The sequence below is a fragment of the Chelon labrosus genome, assembly GCF_963514085.1.
Source record: "Chelon labrosus genome assembly, chromosome: 14".
NCBI lineage: Eukaryota > Metazoa > Chordata > Actinopteri > Mugiliformes > Mugilidae > Chelon > Chelon labrosus.
The window spans coordinates 2,431,230-2,453,078 of record NC_140347.1 but is presented as its reverse complement, the minus strand read 5'-3'; the positions used below and the strand labels follow the sequence as shown (position 1 = coordinate 2,453,078).

At 42.1% G+C, this 21,849-nt stretch overlaps 1 protein-coding gene across 1 annotated transcript in view; it reads left to right on the top strand.

Annotated features, from left to right (window-relative positions):
- The window catches only part of LOC311499635 (adhesion G-protein coupled receptor G6-like), a 51,538-nt gene that overhangs the window by 10,675 nt on the left and 19,014 nt on the right, over positions 1-21,849 (top strand). The window contains exon 3 of the mRNA XM_084560705.1: positions 20,460-20,807. Coding sequence (XP_084416831.1) covers positions 20,460-20,807 — 348 coding nt within the window. The remainder of the gene's footprint in view (positions 1-20,459; positions 20,808-21,849) is intronic.

The following is a 21,849-nucleotide window of genomic DNA, read 5'->3' as shown; positions in this document are numbered from 1 at the left end:
AGGGGTTAGTGTAGAGAACATTATGAGAGACAGTACAGAGACAGACATTCCTTGAATTTAAGGTCATGTTGCTGGTGTTTCACGCTTATTTTAAATCGAACACTTCTTCCAGTCTCCCAGAGACTCATCTGGTAAACTACTTGGTGATATCGTTATAAGGTCGTCATATCAGACCGTGATTAACGTGTGTTCACGGCTCAGGGGAACATTTGCGTCGGGGCTGGGACCACCCGATTGATGTGTTCACACCACAACAAACAATTCCACCTGAGGGGGAAACGCTCCCAGTTCGGGAACAACCACCTCCGTGAGAAAGCCTCCTTACACGGTGCAACTGGGATAAATATTTACAGCCAGGGTTAGGGTTGGAAGCAGCTCACCCTGATGGTGGGTTTACAGCAGGCTGTTTTTACATCCAGCTGCTGCAACCAGCCGCTGGAGGCTTCCATGATGAATATTGGGAGGTCCGAGTCAAGATGAGCCAGATAGTAAGGCAATGAAATGAAATAACAGTCTTTTGATTGACACCAAAATCCCTTGTCAGTGGTCCCATGACAGAACCACCCAAACACTGAGGTTATGAAGGATGTGGAGAGGAAATCAGGGCTATGTCTGTGAAGGTTCTCTGTCGTCCAGTATATCCAAAAAAAAAAAGCTGAAACAAGGTCAACTGGACTCATAGAGTTTCTTTATTTAAGTAGCCTCTTCATTTCAAACAAGACGATCAAACTGTTTCCTCTGACTCCAGGTCAGTATTTGTTCATTAACAGACACTAGTCATACCATTTCCTTAACACCCACAGGTATTTCTATTTTTGGTCTTTTAGAACTGAAGAAGCCTCTCGAATCAAACATCTACACGTCCAGTCGCCCTCGTTTCAGCTTTTTTGGAAACACCAGCACTGATTCCTTGGACTGTCTGTGGATGATGTGGCTGCAAACTGAGCGAACTTCAGTGTTTTCTTAGTCAGCCATTTGCTTGGAGACACAGCAGAGACGATGTCCTGTGGTACATAACCAGCCACCCAGATGTGATCTCCAACTAAGTCACAGTTTGCAGCTTTAAAATATGGAAGCACTAACCACGGCACAGACCTCGTAACGGCAAGAGCTGTGATCTTTAACCGCGTATCTCAGGGAACAAGCCTCAAATGCCACAGACCAACAAGGAGAACCTCAGAGAGACTTTATGTGTTTGGTTCGACATGACACTGAGATGTTAAGGAGTGTTTGAGGTCCTCACAAGTATAGTGTACAAGCATGTATTTGTAAGTTGAGTGGTTTATTGTGTTGTACACACACACACACACACAGCATTAATTACAGTTATGCAAGCCGACAAATCTGCAAAGGACACAACAACAGCCCCGATCAGACCCAGAGGATGTAGAAAGTAAACTGCTGTGAGAGCAACTCGGCAACAACGAGAAAACAACTTAATGAAATAATAAAATTATCGGCAGCCTTCACTCGGGCGACGAGAGACAGAGAATTCATAATTATTCACCTCAGTCTTATTATCTGCACTGATTAAAACTCACAATAACCGTCGTCAAGCAGTCCACAGTCTGATTTGGATCTCTTTCTGTTCGTTGGATTTAACGTCAGATACAAAGAACTCAGCTCAAATGTTTGAATTGTTTTCTCGCTGTTGGAGGAAAACGTTGTATTCTTCACCAAATGAACTGCAGTTTCCCTAATGGAAAATAATTTGGAAACACGAACACATTCCTGGACATGAAAATAAACAGAGAAACTCAGAGATGCAGCGTTTTCATCCCACAGCAGCCATTTCTATGATTTACATCCTTCATTTGTGTCTTTTTCTTCCTCCCACGTTTCCATCGCCCATTCACTCGTTTCCTCTCCGCTTCATCCCGCTTTGTTGTTTCCTCATATTTTCCATCCCTGTGCTCGAGCATGCATCCATTAACAAAACCGCTCGTTACAGATTTCTTCATGCAGTCAGAGATCTTTTCCATTTGGTTTATGCTTTAAATCGCTGGAGCTTTGATTTTAGCATTGGAACATGTGCAGCTCATCACAGGAATCACGCTTTGATTCATTCATTCCCAACAGTAATTCATCATTTCATATTCTCACGCAGCAGATTTGGCTACGATCTGTAATTGATCTGATTCTAAAGGTTTTACAGCAGGTGTTTTACATTTTGTGGGTTGAGCTCAGCGTTTATTTCACATTTGCGTGGCAGCAGACTGTCTGAGCCGTCAGGAAAGTCAAAGTTTCACTTAGTTTTACTCGGTACATGTAAATACAGTTCATTAGTTCTATCATGACAGACAATCATGAACCAAACCAAGTCAGTGTTTGATCCACCAGTCACTCTTTTGTATTCACTGATGATTTATCTAGAAAGTAATGAGGACATTTAGATTTAAAGCTGAAACATTTTTGGACCATCATTTTTTTTTTTTTGCACACTTTAAGACTTTAGTCTTTCCTTCACTCAGTGGAGGATACATTAAAATTAAAAAATAAATGTAATTAAAATGTGATAATGCTAATTCCTCTAAATGTCGTAATTTAACTTGTTACTAATGCTGACTTGTTCTGTTATTATGACTTCAGTCTGTCCCGTAGTTTGGGAAATCAGGAAGTGCTTGGTGCAGCCGTAACGCAGTGGAAAGCAAGCAGAATGTGAAGTGTAAATAACGTTACCCTGTAGAGGAAAGTAATATGAACTGTAGCAGCTAAATTGACAAAAACCCTAATAGCAAGCAGATGAGGAAACAAATGAGCACTAATGGATAAAGAAACATTTTTAACATTTTTTATTTTTAAAGCACATTTTTTATTTTTTTTTAAATGTTAAACATGAAAATCGTGCGATTAATTGGAACTAAATATTTGAATCTATTACCCTGATATGTTTGAATGATACAGCCGGCAGACCTGCAGTTTACTTTTACTTCCACTCGTGTTTCTGTCCAATCAGATGGCTGCGTTGGATTTTCTTAACCTTGAAAATGTCTCTTTTTGGACCACGTGAAGCCATCAGAAGTACGATTAACTGACGATGAATCGTTTGATTGTGATTAAATATTTTGATCTATTGTCCTCTTATATTTAAATGATACCGTGTCCAGACCTTCACTTCCACTCATGTTTCTGTCCTCACAGAGGGGTGTGTTGGATTTTGTTGACCTCAAAAATAAAGAGGTACGATTTATGACGAGTTGATGTTGATCATTAGATCAGTTGCTCATTTGTTGCCTGGACTTCGATCGCTCATTTGTTGGTGTGATTGACCTAATATTCATTCACTAGAGAGTTATTTTATTTTGGTCAAACCATCGATTTGATCTTTTAATCCGGATCGTTTTTTTTGGTTTATTAGATAAACTGTTCATTGATTTACTGATATTAGTTATTTATTAACTTGTTCATGTTTCCTCTGTGTGTCTATGTCGATGATGTGTCAAGTATAAACTCACCTGGTGAACTCATGAAAACTCAGTCAATAAAAAGCTATTTGCATTTTTTTATAAGTGCTAAATAACATTTACTTCATGAGTGAGTTTATTTCACGCCGGCCAAACTCGAAGCAGCCGGCCGTCTCTGCGTCTCCATGGAAACTTAAAAGAAGTTTCCTAAAAGACCTGAAAGCCTCATTTAGATTCATAACATTTAGGTTTGAGCCTGCTCAACTGAAAACGCAGCGAATCCAGTGTGACCACACACACTCCGTCACGCACAAAGACAGCAATTTAACATTTAGTGTTTCATTAAAGTTTTATTTTCAAGGCTCGACTGGAGCCAACTGTCTCCGTCGCTGGGTCTTCACTAAAGTATGAGGACAAACATTCTGACACCAACCTTATAGAGACCCAATAAAAAGTGTCCACATACTTTTGGAAGGCGTTACATATCATGTTTTGTCTTTATATATCGGTGCTATGAGAAGAGATGGAGAAAGAAAACTTGGCTGCTCTGAGTTTCCACATTTCTGCCAATAGCGATCATTAAATATAGTTTAAAAAAACTTGAGGGAGAGAAAGAGAGGGGAGAGATGTGAGGCTGAGAGAGAGAGAGAGAGAGGGAGAGACAGGGAGAGAGAGTTTAATGTATTTTCCATACCCTACACCAGCCTCAAGCCAAACCAAGCCGTTCACACACACTCGTAAAGTTCCCAGCAGAACTAAACCACAGCACACACACAGAGAGGAATATCAGCATCTGAAGATAAACTGAAACTGTTCAACACCAGGGAACTGTAATAGATAGATAGATAGATAGATAGATAGATAGATAGATGTAGAGTCAGACTTCAAAACGTTCACGTCATGTCTGAAATATCAAACATGGCAGATATTCAAGACTGAACGGGAACAGAGCGTTACTGAGGAATAAAGTAAAGTCTTAAAATGGGACCGTGGCACAGACCAGTAGATGAACAGTTCACCTCAGTCCATGTTGGAGACTCGTGGTCAAAGACTAACTGATCAGCAGTGGAAGTGCATGAGACCCATGGACACCATCTCCATGAGTTGAGGTTTTCTACAAGTACATTTAAATGTGCAAAATGTGCTAGAGTCGGTTCAAAATAATAATTGTGGCTCCTGTTGTTGTTGTCTGACATTTGTTTTTTTTTTGTTTTTAAATCATCTCAGCATGTTTGGAGGTGGAACATGTGATGTTGCTGCTTCATGGAGCTGTAAAGTGACGTGCTGCTGTGCTGGTGTTTCATATTGTTGTAACCTTATTAAACTCTATGAAACAAACGTAGGAAGCTGCACCTGGTGAGTGCAGTGAGCTGGATGAATTTATAACTACAACAGAGTCTGGACCTTTTCAGGCGTAAGGCAGTTAGTCCATCTGTGGAGACTGTTGGGTTTCTTGAAGGTGTTTTAATCAAGTCTTCAGTTCTAAAAGACTGTTGAGGGATTGAGGGATTGAGGACAGGACGTGACAAGGGTCTGGTAATGATCAGATACCATCACCTGGAACTGGAGGAAACTGTTCAGGTTGGTTCAGATTACTCTGGTGGTATCTTCCTGATAAGAGAAGATCAGAACCATCAACAGCGGGTTTTTGACTTGGAGACATGATCCAGATTTTGGAACAAGATGGAAAGACTCTCACATGTTAAGATCTGATTTATTTTGGAGACAAAGACTCAGATTAGAACTGAACCCTGGAAGCTTCTTCCATCCTCAGAGCTGTTGTTTGTTTTCTGAATGAATGAGTTAAACTCCTCTTCCACAGATCAGCCCTGTTGAGTAGGTGGTCTTTAATGTGACCCAGGACTCACTGTGTGTTCACACTACCAAAGGAAGGAGGTCACATGTGTCCCAGACCACCTCCACATGTGGACTGACACCAGATCAATTAAATCTGACCTGGGTGTGTTCACACCTGGACATTAAGTGCTCTACACTTGGGTTTGAATGTCCCAGGATGGCTGTTTGAACTGCTCTTATTGTTTAGTGAGGGGTGAATTGAAACATTTGGACGTGAGGTGAAGAATCTTAAAAAAAAAAACTCAGTTGCCGTTTTTTTAAGCTTCGTTTTAAAAGTCCCACCACCGTGATGACTGAGAACCTTCACTGAACGTCTTCAGTGATATTTCAGTTCCAGACAAACTTTCTCTTCCTTGGCTGTAGTTGGGCAAAGTACGTGTGAAAACACTATGTGTGTAGATGTGTCATGACTCTCAGAGACAACTGAGCTTGTTCTGACATTAAACCAACCAATAAAACTGTCATCAGATGAACAGAGAGAGCTGCAGTTCTGAAAGACAGATCTCAAATGTAATGATTTTCATAAATCAGACCGAAGCAGCAGGTCGTCACGTTCACTTTGTCCAGAAGTCGTCTTTTTTTACTTTTTTCTTTTACAGTACATCTGTGCGTCTTGTAAATGACTTTGTGATCTTTTGACTCATTTTCACAGAAACTTGCAGACTGTTTGTTTGTCCTTCAGTCATTCCAGTGTTTCAAAATCATTTCCACCCCAACAGAATGAACCTTCTGGGTTTAAACCACTAACGATTATCAGGAGCTGTAATTCACAAATGATGATCTTAATTAATTTGAATTATACTTTATAAATTACAATCTATCTTGTGTAGATTATGAGAAATCACGGCAGGCGTCGACACTTTGCAATATGTGGATTTTAAATTAAAAGTTTTAATTAAAAGAAGAATTTGTTGTTTGAGTTGATTTAGAGAACTGTTGTGTTGTCAACAGCTAATGACTGAAATCACGTCGCATTTTCTTGATGAAGTGTCGTTTAAATTAAAGTGAAGCCCCCAAACCCCCCCCCCATTCAGTCATTCCTCCTGAGAGATGAAGTGAGAGACATAGAGAGAAAGAGAGAGAGGGGGGAGAAAGGGGGGAGGTTGTACATATTTCATTTCATGACGTGGGCGTGTGCTGGTTCTAGGGGCGATCACTTTTTCTCACTGCTGTTTTCTTTCTCCCTGTTTTTGGCATTTACTCACCGACTTCTACTCAACTACATTTATTCCACATTAGTTTTAGTTGAATTCCATGTAAAACATCTTAAACAATGATGCTTTGTTCAGAATTATGTAGAAAAGTAATTGTCAGGACTCTTCTGGTCCTCGTTAATGTCTTTTTTTTTTTTTATGCAAAACATTTGAACATAACCGATGCCTGTTTCAACTTTTAATCGTTTTATCTCTAATGGTTTTGTTAATGTAGAGGTTAGAGGTGGGATAATTATCACAATACCGTGACTTTCTTTAAACTGGAACGTTGTCTGCAGAGGTTTTCAGTTAAATCTTGTTGTAGTCAACTCAGACTTCCAGAAGTTGGAGGATGAGGTCACGTTTGGCAGCGCTGAGCTTTAAATGCTGCACCAAGCACAAACAAGACGGTGCTTTCTCTCCTCACTGCTGCCTCCTCACCTCTGCGGTCAACTCTGCCTGCCCCGTCCCCCTCGGATGCCACTCTCAATTATCTCCTATTGAAAGACAAGAGGAGGAGAGGGTGGAGCAGAAACACCTGGGAGAGTGAGTCAGCGTTCACCTGGACCGATCTCAGTTCTCCTCTTTGAACCTGTAATTACTGAGCTCATCTGCGCTAATTTCAGCAGCACAGTGTTGTGTTCAGGTGCATCTTAGTTTGAAGCCAGGTGCTGGGTTGAGGTCGGGGCTCTTATTAAGAACTTCTGGTGTCGATGAAAGACTCAAAGATGATATTAGACCATAAACCAATGCTGGCGTTTGCTGGAGTTCTTTTCTATTTCCTTATAAAGGTATTGTTGTGTTCAGGAGCATATCCAAACAAAATATATATTGAAACAGCCACCATATGTGATGGGATTGTAGAAGAAGTTTCTTTCATGCTGAGATCAGACAGGACAATGTTTCATGTGTTGAAACGTTGGAGTCAGAGAGCTGAAATTCTTTCCAGTCCTTGGAGGACAGACATCTGTGAAAAGACGTCCATCATCATCAAAGACAGCAATCACAGAGTAGAAACCATATCAGGAACTTTACTTTGAAGGATGGTTCTTTCTCAAGGTTCAGAAACTTTTAGTTGATTGGTCAGATAGTGTTTGTGCATGTACTGTTTATGAAAAACTGAGTTAGTGATTTAGTTTTGGTGCGAGAGGATGAGAAAGCGAAGAAGGTAACATGAGCAAAACAACAAAAGTGCGCAGCAGCCTCCATGTGAGTCAGGAACTGGTGTAACGTTTGAGCAGGAAATGCGACAGATTAAATAATGAAGTTCACGGAGAACTAGGAATCAGGACAGAAAAAAACAAGCAAAACATCCAGAAATAAAATATATGAACTGAGAAAGAAAGAAGAGAGAAACAGAACTAGAGAACTAATTGGGAAAGGAGACTCTGGTGAAAGGGTGAATCAAACAATCACAGAGGAGGGAAAACTCACAGAAAGACACAGGGACAGGGTCTCTAGAGTCCAGGTTAAACAGGTCCAGGTTTGAACACTGATCTGGTCTCTAGTGTCCAGGTTAAACAGGTCCAGGTGTGAACACTGATCTGGTGTCAGTGCACATGTGGAGGTGGTCTGGGACACATGTGACCTCCTTCCTTTGGTAGTGTGAAACACATTTATTTAGGTCTGAACAGGCTCAAAGTAAAAGAGAGAACTTGTAAAAAAAATTGAACATTTGCGCTGTGGCAAAAACCTCCTCTGGTTGATGTTCATAAAGTTTTGTGGCTGCTGTGCACGCACGAAAAAGGCTCATGAAAGGGTCTTAAAACTGGACACATCCAGATGATCTCTGGGTCTGATCCTGGTCAGTCTTAGATGGTTAAACAAATAATGTTTTGTGTAAAAACTTGCAGTTAACTTTCATCAAAGTTCTGTCTCTGGAAAAAAACACCTGAAGAGCTCCTTGAGGAGACTGTCTCTGTTTGTAAAGTTAACTTTCAAAGACCCTTTGAGGTTTTGTAAGAAAGTCATGGATTTAATTTCTGCAGCAGACAGACACTGACCACAAACCTTTGTTTCATCAAGTACAGGAGGCGGTTCTGCCTTCAGGTGGTAGAAAGTAGTGACTGGAGGAAGGAAGGAAAGCAAAGAGAAGGCGGCGAGATTGCAACAAAAGGATTGAAAGAGGGAGTAGGGAGGAATGCAAGTGAAAGAATGTGAGAGAAATGCTAGAAAGGACAGAGAGGTGAAAAGAGAGAAGGGCAGGTTGATGGAAGCTGGCTAATCTGCAGGATTAGAGTCTGGAAAGGGCTGCAGGTATTTTTAGTATATTTGTTTTGTTGAAAAGTAGAAGTTACGCGATATTGCTGGATCGCCGGGCTCCTCGAGTCACAATGAGAGACACTGATAGCTGCCTGGAGACAGATAAGATGCAAAAGAAAGGACACATTTAAAACAATCCTCTCTGCAGTTTTCAGGGGTGAAAAGAAACCGATTTGACCTCTAACTTCTTCTGTTAGCATCTGACACCGAATATAATCCTACTGTTTGTCTACGGGGATACGTCCTCCACACGTTAAGATGTGTTACCAAAAAAAATGTGAAAGAAAAGCAAAGCAGCTTTATTCTGCAGACAAAGAAATGGTGGATTCAAAGCACAGAGATAGTTGATTAGTTGTTATTATGGACGGTCAGTCACTGTGGCCCGATGATTCTGAACAGCATCAGCATCAACAGCATGTTTAACCTTTTTAATACTGTTTAGCCGAGCTGCTCGTGGAAGATAACACAGTAGTAACTGGTTGGTCTAGGAGGCCTTTAACTGGTGGACTTATCAGAGTTTTCAGAAACAAGACAAGCTCAGTATGCTAGGAATCAGCTCCTGATTGACAGTCATTGGCTGTGGAGGAACACCTGGTCTGTCTCCACATGTGTCCCCAGTCAGCACTTGGGATCTGATCTCAGAGGCCGTCCACACGGAGACGCTTTTTGGTTTAAACGCGGATGTTTTGCATCGTTTTGGCCGATCGTCCAAACGAATCCTGTAAACGCATAGCCTTAAAACGGACTTTCCTGAAACCTGGTCCCAGTGTGGAAAAATTCGCAAACGCAGCCCTTGAGTGTTCGTTTGGATGGCGAAGACGCATACTTGCGTTTCAACGATGTCATCGCCACACCCCTCGAGCTTAGCCTTCCACCTCTTATATCCCGCGAGACGTCTCATAACAACATCTACAACAATGGCGGACTACATGCTCGTGTTCCTGCTGTCGGTCCACACAAAAGACTCTGCTTTCTTTGCAACAGCCGCCATCGTCGTCGTCTTCTTCTCCTTGAGTTTGGTTTCTTCTAATGCCGATTTGTAAACAGCGCTCGAGCTTTATGCGCATGCTCCGCCTCTTCCTCTCCGTTTTTGGTGAATTTCTGAAACTGAAACAGCGCCACCTATAGGCCTGGAATATCAGCTCTGGATAGTGGCTCATCAGCTGTGTTGTGTTTCTTCTAAGTGAGCAGCTCATGAAATCACAGCAACACAGAAAAGAGAGAAGACATCTGAATAGATGGTGTGAAGGAGGCAGAACATTTTCTGAGACTTGTCTGGTCTTTGAGAGATGAGGACAAAGACATGTTTTTCAGACCAGTCACAGTTGTTGTGTGTTGGTACATTTCTGGAGAGGCCAGGCTACGACATAGATCTGACACAGAGACATAAACCTGGCTGCAGTGTTGCTGTAGTTTCAGATGTTTCAGAGCTTTGCTGGCTGACGATATTTCTGACATCTGGTCGGTACAAAGCCCAACCACAGTGCTAATTAAACTAAAAATGTCCTCATGCCACCTCATCAGAGCATTACCTCTGTAAATCTGCCTGCAGTGAATAAAAAACACACACTTCCCAAACTGCTCTACTCATTTTTTAATAATTGCTGCTCCTTTTAAAAAAAGCCACTCTGTAGCAGAGCCAGCCTCGCGTCTCCCACAGCAGTGAGGAAACAAGAGGCCTTTTGTTTTCCGTCTCCGTCAGATGTGGTGAAGGAACAGTAGTTTGGGTTGTAGTTCCTCTGACAGAGAAGTGTACCCACATGTCGGAGCTGCCTTCGCTGGAGGAGGCAGCGTCTTCTTCATGTCATTGGCGTAAAGTTTAGTCACGTGACTCTCATGTTACCGGCTGTCCTGTTCAACAGGACTTTATGGACGCCAGTGTCTCCCAGAGAAAATTCTCCAAGTGAATACATGGATTACCAAAGACAAAGTTGCGTCATCGTCAGTCGACTGTAAAATTTGTTGACACATTTTTTCCTCCACTGTGGAACTTGTTAACCCTTTGAGATCTGGTTAAGATCAGGTTAAGATTGTTCCTTTTGCATTTCATAAAACAGAGATAGTGGCGCCCAGGGTTTGTTGTAAATATCCTTAGCCCTGTTGACTGAAGCCTTTGGCTAGCCTGGAAGCCAGACCAACTTACGCTACAGTTTAAACTTCAAAGTTGTTCTGGAGTCTCTCTGTTGGGAACTGATTTTGCTCCAGATTCTGAGCTGAACTGAGTCAGGCAGTAACCAATGACCTCCTTTAGCAAATAAATCTTAAATCCCTTAAACTTCCATCTGTGCATTTAATACAAAACAAATATCTATCAGGATCCTGTAGCTGTGAGTGTATTTGTGTTGTAGATGTGTTACACTTTTTGGACATCGTTTCCCTGAAGGAGTTCTGTTGCTGAAAACTGGGAAGAATCAGTGTTTTAAAGAATGTCATAGAGAATTGTCTCCAGGTATAAGAGAAGGTTTTAAACTTTAAAATTTTACATTGACTCCAGATAGAAATGATTCACTGACAATGACTTTAATGATTTCAGAGCCGTTTAGTTGTGAACAAATTCAGCTGCAAGGCACTAACATGACATGTATGACAACTCTTCTATCTATCACTACATTAAGCCCCGCCCCCAATGATCTGAGCAGAGTCAGTTGCCAACATGTCAACCACAAAAACTTTGGTAAGTTGGTCTGGCTAATAATATCAATCAATCAGCCAATTAAATGTGATTTACTGAACAACTTTACAACACCTTTAATGATTAGGTGCAGACATTTCTGCGCTAATAGAAGCAGCAAAAGAAGAAGAATGCTCTCTGTGAACGCGTCAAACATGTCACCCCTGGTGTGGATTTAAATTAGGACGTTTCTCAACTTTATATTTTCTCACCTATTTAAATGTTCTTCATTGACTGCTATCATCAATAAAATAAAATAAAACAAAAACGTTCAGCTGAACGACAGCTGCAAAATATGTAATTAGAAAAGATGAAGAGAGGTCGGACAAAGCAGCCCTCTGTCCTCGGACACGCACAAACACACACACAGTCAGAGAAACACAGTGTGGGTGGTGGTAATAGGCCTGAAGCTTGTTGACGTGTTTCACACTTTACATGGAGGCTGATAATTGAAGCGAAGTGTTGTTTGTATGAACTGGTTGTGTCACCAACATCTTTAAAGTGTTAGTAAAGGGTGAATGAAAGTGTTACACACACACACACTGGTCCTTGTATATAGCTGTGAGGACACCTGTAGCCACAACCCACTCCTCACTGTGACCACGGCCATAAACCACACCCACAGCCAGCTCCATCATTCATCACAAGAATGACTTTTACACATTAAAAGATTTACACCCCCACAACGTGACTTAATACAAACACTAAATTACGCAACATGAGTCCTCAGCAGTTATTTGATGTGTGAGTACATTCTAGTAAAAACACATTATTGGTAAAACGGATTAGGGAAACTATGTATTTTCTGAAACAATAACCCTTTAGGAAGATCTGGATGTCTTTGTGGAGTATTATTTACAAGTCCCATTGTAAACTGAATAGTAGTGTTGATGCAAGGCGGCCACCAAACAACCCTACTTTCCTTTTTCATTTTTATTATTTTTTCGGTCGTGGTTGTTTCCTATTTCTTGTTTGTCCCTTGTCTCAGATAATTAAGTAAACTGCATTACATTATATATTCTTCTTCTCCTGCAAAACACAAACCATTATGCAAATGAAATTATGCATTTTGGATATTTTCTTTGTCATTATAAAAAACAAAACAAAAAACACATTAATGGAGATTTAAATTAGTGCTGTATTATTAAACCTTTTCCTGATTTAGTTTGGAGCTCTTGACTAAACTCAGAGAAAGTGTTCCTCTAATAATCACAATCAAACCTCCTGATGGATGAGGTGCAGAGCTGAGGTGGTAACCTTTACAGGTGAGGAGTTTCCAGGAGGGACAGAAACATGGAGGTAGAAAAACAAGATCAACCAAGATGGAATCTATGTGGACAGAGACGTTGGAGACGTGGAGACATCTTGGTCGTCTTCTAAGACTTCTAAGGAGAATATACTTCTACTTTATCTACGTCTCCTTTTATTTAGTTATTTATTTTCACGGGCCAAGCTGAGATGAGCGTTTGGCTCACAAGGGGAACTCAAATGCAGTGATGTTTAAAGGTCTGGTGGTTTTTATTAGATGGTTTATGATTTAGATGAGTTCAAGGTGTCTTGTGTTAATGAAGAATCTCACGTTCCAAGTTTTTTAAGACATATGTTTTTTACTGTCAATGAAAAATGATACCAATAAAGGCGTGGTCAAAGGTCTCCTCCTTCGTTTACTCCTCCTCCTCCTCCTCATCCTCCTCCCTCTTCTTCTTCTTCTTCTGCTCTATTTCCAGTAGATGTGATGCTCCTCTTGATGTTTTTACGTAAACGCGTGTATCCAATCACATCATTTTATTCGGTCTCCATGGAAACAGTTTATGATGAGAGGAGGTTTTATATTGACTCCTTTATCAACGTTTAAACACAGAGCTTTAGAGAGGAGGTTATTTAAAGGGTTTTTTTCGGTCCTCAGAGACACAAACACATGTCCTCGCTCTCATCAGGACTTCATTGTTCACAGTTTGTGAGACCTCTGGGACTTCATCACCGTCACCAGATTTCACCTCCTTTCCTGTGTGTCCTACACTTCCTGTTTTCTCATTTCCTAAATGATAATCTGACCTGTCACTTGTTGCTTTCTTCCCTTCTTTTCTCTTTTCCCATGCGTCCATTCTCGTCCTAATGTCTCTCATAACTTCCTTCCCAACTCTTCCTTCCCACCGTTTTCCATATTGACTATTTCCTTTCCTTCTTGTCCCTGTTTTTCTCATTTCCTCTCGTTCTGCCTGTAAAATAAAAGCAAATATAGTCCTAATTTTGACTCTGTCAGCAAAACCATACGCTTCATCACACGTCCTGTAAATACATTTAATTTCATTCGATTTGACTTGGCTTTGATTTTTCTGCTTTAATCCAATTAACACTCACACACGGGCCGAATTTAATAGCGGAGAAAAAACACTTGACACAATACTGTCAGGGCCATAAAATTAATTCCTCTGGAAACATCTTCTGCCTCCGCGCTGCCAAAACCATCCAGCCATCTAAATGTAAATGTGTTCGTCAGTGCCAGCGCTAATCCTCCAGTCATTACACACACTCCTTAATAATGATTCCTCTGTTAACTCATCGCGCTGCAACAGGAATTTACAGAGACGTTAACAGGAAATATACAGTTTCTGTCCTCTCCATTAGTTAGCCGTCCAGCTGCAGAGCGTCCTTTTCATCGGCGAGCGTCGAGGAAGCCGTAAAGTTTTATGTCTGCTCTGATTAGCGGTGCTGAAGGTGACTTACAGCCAGAGAGGAGGCTTTAACGTGACGCCGTTGAAATAACAGCAGCTCTTACACAGAGTCAGGAGGTGTGTTGGTTTTATTACACTGAGAAACACAAGCGGAGAAGGGGAAGGTTATACCGTATTTACCCAGATGCAGCAGAACAGGCCCAAACCAGGGCATTAGCACCCCCATGTTTGATGGAGGGATGAGGTTCTGATGCTAGAATGATGCAGTGTTGTTTCATCTCATTTAAACCAAACTATTCTACTTTGGTCTCATCTGTCCACTAAACATTGTCCCAGTAGTCTTCTGTCTTGTCCGCATGATGTTTAGAAATGTTCTTTTTGGAGAGCAGTGTCTTTGTCCATCACACCATGGTTGTTGAGTGGATTCATCAACATTAACATTAGTCAATGAGAGAGAGGCCTTTAGCTGCTTAGAAGTTCCCCTGGGTTCCTTTGAGACCTATCAGACTATTATGGAGTGATCTTTGTTGGTGGACCACTCCTGTGGAGGGGAACAGTCGTCTTCAATCTGTCTGACTGTGGATTATTTGTGGGTTCCAAACTCTTTAGAGATGGTTCTGGAACCTTTTCCAGCCTGATGAGCAACAACAACTCTTTCTCTGAGACAAATCCCTGATTTATTGAAACTGAACCAGGACCTGAACCACACCTGAGTCTCATTACATTGATGGAAACACTTCTGAACACATGGACTCTGATTGAATCCTAGAGGAGCACCTCTCTGATATGTAATATTGGCTCATTCCCTGCATAAACAAATATAGTATAGTATTTCAGTTTCACAGTGTGTTTGATTGGGTTCTCTGTGTCTACTTTAAGGACTTGTGTGAACATCTACTGATGTTTTGAGTCATTTTTATGCAGAAATGTCAAACTGTGTAGTAGGAACTTCCCTCCATCGTAATATTCTGTAGTTTCACCTTTTTGGAGTGAAGTTGTTATTGTCCTCAACAGTTGCCATGGTTCCATGTCTTATCCCTTCAAATACCAAATACTACATGGCTGGTTTAATCCCAGCATTCATAATTATTTTGGGACATTGGAAACCTGGCATAAACCAGGTGGATGTAATAGTAGAGATAGCATCAGACCACTTCTGGACTAGGATCTTGTCCTTGCTCCAACAGGGGGTTTCCTGATTATTATATTATACTCTTTTATTGCTTGTCCCAAGTGTGAGAGACATGTGTAAATCCCCCCAGTTCTGTTTGCGTGTCATTGACTTGTTTGTTCAAACTGATAAGTTAATACAAACAAAGGAAGATGGGGGAGTCTTCTGTAACCGCTTGCTCCTGTGAAGGGTTGCGAGGTCTGCTGGAGCCTATCCCAGCTGTCATCGGGCGAGAGGTGGGGTACACCCTGGACAGGTCATAATGAGGTCACATGAAAGTAAAATTGATTCCAGAAAGTAAGAACTGATTGTGGAGTTACACTTGCAGAGGTTATCTCCAGCTCTATAAATAGAAAGGAACTCTTATGACACCATTTCAGTCTAAACAGTGGCTCCACCCGACCTCTGAACATCTGTCAACATCTTCAGGTCCATTCTCCTTCATGATGTTTCTCCTGTGCGGCCAAAGCCTCATTGAGGATTGACCTATCAGGGAACAAGCCGGACCAGAACTCAAGAGTCTGTTCTCTAAAGTAGCGACAGTGAAAAAGACGGAGGAGGGAATAAGAGGAGAGGAAAGTGAAGGAAAGAGAGTAGTAGAAACAAGCGACAGCAGAACAAGAAATGAGGTGAAACCCCAGGGTTCATCTGTCGCTACCCCTCAGTCACTCCCAGCATGAAGTCATCCTGTTGTAATCTCAGCTCTGAGCTCAGTATTGGGAAACAATTCTCACCGTTTTTTCCCACATTTGCTTATCAGCTCAGTCACATTTGCATGGGTGGACTTCCTCTGCTGGTGTTTCATCCTGATCGGTCGACACACAAACACTCACACAGCAGCTTTTATCAGAAATGCAGTCAATCATAAAAGCAGAGAAAAGAGGAAGAGTTTCCATTAGAGAGTCAGCTGTTAAACAAAGTTATGATTTAGAGGCGTGTGTCCGTTTACACAGTCACACCTTAAGGGGACAACAGCAGGTTCCATGACATAAATCATCACATTACAGAGCAATTAATTGTTTTAAAGGCACTGAAGGTCCTCAGTCATCCAGGTCATGATATATCCCGAAAAAACAAGCTGTGTAGGCTAGGAAGCTACGAAGAGCTACAGTTACAGAGACAGTACATCTGTCTTCGGTTTGTTGTCTGTCCACAGCTGGAAAATGGACATTTAGCCAAATTATACCAGATTGAATGGATTTTCACTGAAAAGCGTTGATTTCTTTCTACTGTACGTCGTTACAGCAGCAGCATTCTCTGGTGGCTAATGGAGGGCAGGTGACAGCTAATGGTATGAAGATGGTGGAGCTGGCGGCGCTGCCACAGTGTCCGGCAGTAATGCAGGACAGATGCAGGATAAGTGGGGGACAGGAGACCAGTTTTATGGGTCGACAGTGGTTTCCAGTGTGCCAGGGGCAGCAACGCTTCCTCCACAGCAGGAGGCGCTTGCAATAAGATACAGTTGTAGGATGTTTGGTTTGTAGTAAGCTCTCAGAAACTCAACAACGGTCTTCTTGTGGAATCAGTTGTACGGTCAGCACTCAGTCAGTTGTACGTTCATTTCACCATCTCCCTTTAAGACAAATCTATTCTTTGTTTCTCAGGCCTGTAGACTCACAGGGAGTGTGTTTGCTGGTGCAAAATGAGGGAATCAACAGATTTGTTAGTGAATCCCCATCAGGCCTCAGCAATAGAGGTAGATTTACTATGAAGTCAGCACATATTCACAGACAGTAAACAGAAGCATTACAAACTGCCTCTGTTCTAGTTAATGAAGTCTGTGTGTTTGAGTAAAACGCAGCCAAACAGGAAGGCAAACAAGAGTCTTGACACGCTGGTGCCCACAGGCTTTAGGATTACAGCAGCTGTATTTTTCTGCTCTTGATTTCTAAATGAAAATGTGGTTTGTTTTCCTCCTGAGGTCTTCTGAGGCTTCTTCTTGTCTGTTGTTGTGACTTGGTGTTAACAGTACTCATGCTCCGAGGAAGGACCATAGCTGAAACCTGTTAGAAGTGGTGGAAATGATCAGTTACAATTGTTTGCCACCTTTGTTTTATCACCACTGAGCTAACTGTCAGGCTGCACAGATCTTATGCAGCCTCAGGCGAAACTGCACAGCAAAAAGTAGCATCACTGATTCAGAGAATGAAGCAGGAACTACAAATATAGAAACTATTTATGGAGTTAAATTTGGTAGATGACACATTTTCATGAGAAATGGATTAAATAAAGACGGAGTAGAGGTCTTTAGAGGTCCAAAACACTAAGAGGACCTGTGGAAGGCATTTTGGGATACCTGGCTGTCCACACAAGTTACCTCCAGATGTGTTCTTGATAAAACAGGCGGGGCAAGAACACTGTTGGTTAATCGGCCTAATATTCATTTTGTCAATTTGATGATTTTGTCAATGGTCTGTGGAGAATAAACTTTTTTTCCATAATTATGTCAATCATCCCTAATTAGAATGCATACATTTTCACCAGTGTACCTTGTCAGTTGAGTGAAGGGGAGCCCAATGATAATTAGATCAAATCCAAAATGCAATCAGCCACCAGTGAAAACACACTTAGAGCAAGATGCAGTTAACAAGCAGCCGTGGTGGAAAAGTAAATCTGTGAGGGTTAACCACAGAAAATGATGTTCTTTCACAAACTTATTCCACCTCCTGCACCAACAAATAAATGTTGTCAGAATCGAGTCGGTGGGTCGAGTGGACCAGTGAAGACCTCTAGTCCGTGGTTCTGCTGCATCCGTTTTTATCTGGCACCATGAAGTGCAGAGCGAAATCTGTAAATTCGTCTTTTAAATGAAATGATTCTCTGTGAGCGTTCTCGTGTTTCCTGCATCTACATCAGAGCGTCAGTTCTGTTGAAGGTTCACAGCTTCCAGAGTCACGCTGGAGATGAGAGGATCAGGGGAAACTTGAGACGCAGCAGCTTTTAGGCTTTTTGTGGAGGGGGTGAATTGTGTGGCTTTCAGACACACAAAGCTACTTACTCTAACGAGCTGAATGAAATCAGTGAATCAGGAAAGACGGAGGGCAAGAGCAAGAGAAGTCTACACTCCCTAAGAGAGAGGGAACACTACTCTGAGTGTGTGTGTATGTGTGTGTGTGTGTGTGTGTGTGTCCTTGTTTTTATCAGGTTGTGGGGCTCAAACTCTTATGCAATACTAACGTTGTCGGGCCACGTTGTCCTTTTGGGGCCCATTTTTCTGGGACACAAAACTGTTTGAGGGTTAAAACTTGTCATCTTGATCTTGGGGCAAGGCTTACTGTTAGGGTTGGGGGTAAGGGAATGCATTATGTCTTTGCAAAGATAGAAACCCGGGTTTGAGTGTGTGTGTGCTGGGAAACGAGGGATGTCGGTATGTGAATGGAGAAGCTGCTTCTACTTTTCCATTAGTGAGGGGAAAAAAAAGAAAATCCGGTGCTTTTTGATGTTACATCCAAATGTTCCTGAAATTTCATGCTGAACAACTTTAATGGGAGCGAAAGGTTCAGCAGAGTCTCTCACACAGACACACTGAGCACGCTCAGAAGGACTGGAAATGGGGTTGACTATAGATTAGCAGGTTGTTTGCTGTGAATACGTTTGTACGTGTGTGTGTGTGTGTCGGTGCAGTTTGTGAAAATGTGTGCTCTGCTCTCTGCACAGGAAACTTCTTGTTTGCACGTCTATTGGAAATGGAAACAGTCGTCACCACTAAATCACCCGTAGAACATTCTCAGCTTTCAGTACATTTAGTCCCTGAGTGAAAATTAAACGTGCAGAGTTTATACAGAATGCACAAAGACAACGAGCAGCGATTAAATACGTTCTACACCTGCAGGTGGCAGTAGTCTGGATACATCATTCAAAAGAGGAAACAGGAAGAGCTACTATTAGCCTGGAGGCTATGAAGCTAGGAAGAGCTACTATTAGCCTGGAGGCTATGAAGCTAGGAAGAGCTACTATTAAGTGTCCAGGTTAAACAGGTTCAGGTGTGAACACTGATCTGGTCTCAGTCCACATGTGGCTGATCTGTGGAAGATGAGTTTAACTCATTCATTCAAAAAAAAAAAAAACACTGATGGTGAAAAGTGAGCTTGAAGTACTTCATTAGCTTCTTTCTGAATGTAATGAATATGAAGCAAGACATTACTGAAGAATGCGCCTCCACTCAGCTTTTCTTCTGTGAGTGACACACACACATACAGACTGGTGTTTGTGACGTTTCCAGTACGTCGGCTGTGGTTTTGGCTGCGCTGAAGGCCGAGCCTGCGATCAACGGAGGCCATTGTTGCTCCGAGCGAGAGAGGGAAACCATTCTTTCCACTTTCCACTTCAGCTCTTGTCTGTTATTATTTTTTTTTTTTGTGAGGGAAGGCTCTTCTTTCCAGCTGTTGTTGAAAATCACGAAGGCTGGTATATGTTTCGTGTTTCCAGTGAAAAATCATGAGCAGCGTTTTGTCACAAACCAACGTTCCACGGGTTCTGAGTCTGACAGGACATGACATGGAATCTCAGCCAGCAAATACAAATATACTGTAAATGTAATGGGGCAATGTGAACTTCTGCTGTACGGTATTATTCAAAAGACATCTGCTACACCATTTTTATTCTAGATTTTTTATTTTTGTCTTCTAAAACGGAAGGATCTGACTGCTTTCCTCAAAACGGTGACTTCTTTCCACATCTGTCAGGATTCCTCTGCATGTGCATGGTTTCTGTTGCTGGTGTTTTTGTGAAACCTTTATGGATGCAGGAGTTAGGTGTGGTTATGGTGGACTTGACCAATCAATCGGTTCTGAGTTGACAGATTGATTGACTGATACCTCTCTGGGCTGCTGCTGAGCCTCGAGCTAACTTGTCTCGTCCCGTCTTTGTTTTCATCTGATTCCTGGAGTGTGGTCTCTCAAAGATAATTCCTAATCTACTACTACTTGTCTTCTCTCATCTTGTCCTCTTGTCCTTTGTCTTTGGTTTGCCTCCTGAACCATGGAAGTTCTTGTAACCCTCTTGAAAACCTTCCTCCGTCCTTGTCTCTTGGATACAGGCTCGGCTTTGTTTGTCCTTGAAAACTTGAAATCTGATTTCTAATTGCTGTAGCGTCCTCCCCTACCTGTTCTACGGCCCCTGTGTTCCTTTGTCTCGTCCCCTCATGTCAACTAGAATCTCTGTTGTTCTTAACAGCTTCAGTAGAGGTTGTCACATTTTGAACATTGATGAATTTATCACCTCCAGTACTGGGCTGCAGCTTCATCAACTGTCACCTTGTGCTAACGGAGGCCCAGGGGGAAATCACGTCACCCTGCTACCCCCAGAAATACCCCAATTCGAAGGCCTGTAAGTGGACCATGCAGGCTCCCGCTGGCTTCATCATCCAGCTCTCCTTCCTGGAGTTTGATCTGGAGGAGGCGCAGGGCTGCATCTACGACAAGGTGGTGGTGAACACGGGAAACACTGACGTTAAGTTCTGTGGTCTGACAGCCAACGGGCTCACGCTGAACTCAACGGGGAACGTGATGGAGCTGTCCTTTATTTCTGACTTCAGCGTGCAGAAGAAGGGGTTCAGTGTTAGCTTCCGGCACGGTAGGTTCAGGATCACAGCGGGGTCTTCAAATGTAGGTTTGTTTGTGAGGAAGTAAGACCTTGATTAGCAGCTCATTTAAATCTGGTTTGATCCCGTTCTGTAACATCTGAGGCCCTGTTCAGACCTTGAATTAACATCTGTCCTGATCTGATCATAAGTGTCCCTCTTAAAGTCCAGGTGTGAACACTGATCTGAGTCCACATGTGGAGGTGGTCTGATCCAGCGGTAGGTAGAGATCCAATAGAGACAGCAGCTGGTACAATATTCTACTGACCACATGATGGCGCTGCTGATTTACAGACACACAAACTGAGATCAGATCTCAAGTGCTGGCTGGGGACGCATGTGGAGACACATTTATATTAAGACCAGGTGGAGACACTTAGAGATGGACACAGGTGAATGCAAGATCTGAAGGGGTCCTAGTGAATAAGGATGAATGCATTATTTTTACTAATGAGGACTTATCACCTTGATGTCCTGCAGCTCGTACTGCAGTAAACTTTATTTTCATAACCCAATATTGTAAATCACAAATTTGCTTCAAGGGGTTTTACAATCTGTACATGATCCCTAGCAACTCCTCCTGTCCTTTGACCATCGACTCAATTAAGAAAAAACTCAGGAAAGAGGTACAGTAGGCAATAAAGATGAGAAAATTACAGAATGTAATTTGATCCAGGACGACGTTACACAACTTCCAGGCGTAGCAAAGAATCAAATGTCGTACCTAAGTCTGTAATAGAGATATCAAGCCTCTCCCCGAGTGTCAAAGCCTAACTGAGGAGGAACCCAGCAGCAGGTGTGTAATATCGTCCGGATGTTTGAAGAATGTGAAATCTGTGAGCGAGGCCAGTTTGCGTGTTTCTTCGGCTTATTGGTGCTAAAAATGAAACTCTTTTAAGTTCAAAGCAGAAGTTTGTGCATCGCAGACGGCGAAAGGATCAGTGTCACTCAGTCTGAGGTATCATTCCGCCGAAGGAGAGACTCGACTGGTGTTTGTGTTTGAGCTGCTGTGTTTGCTGTGCATGACGATGTGTT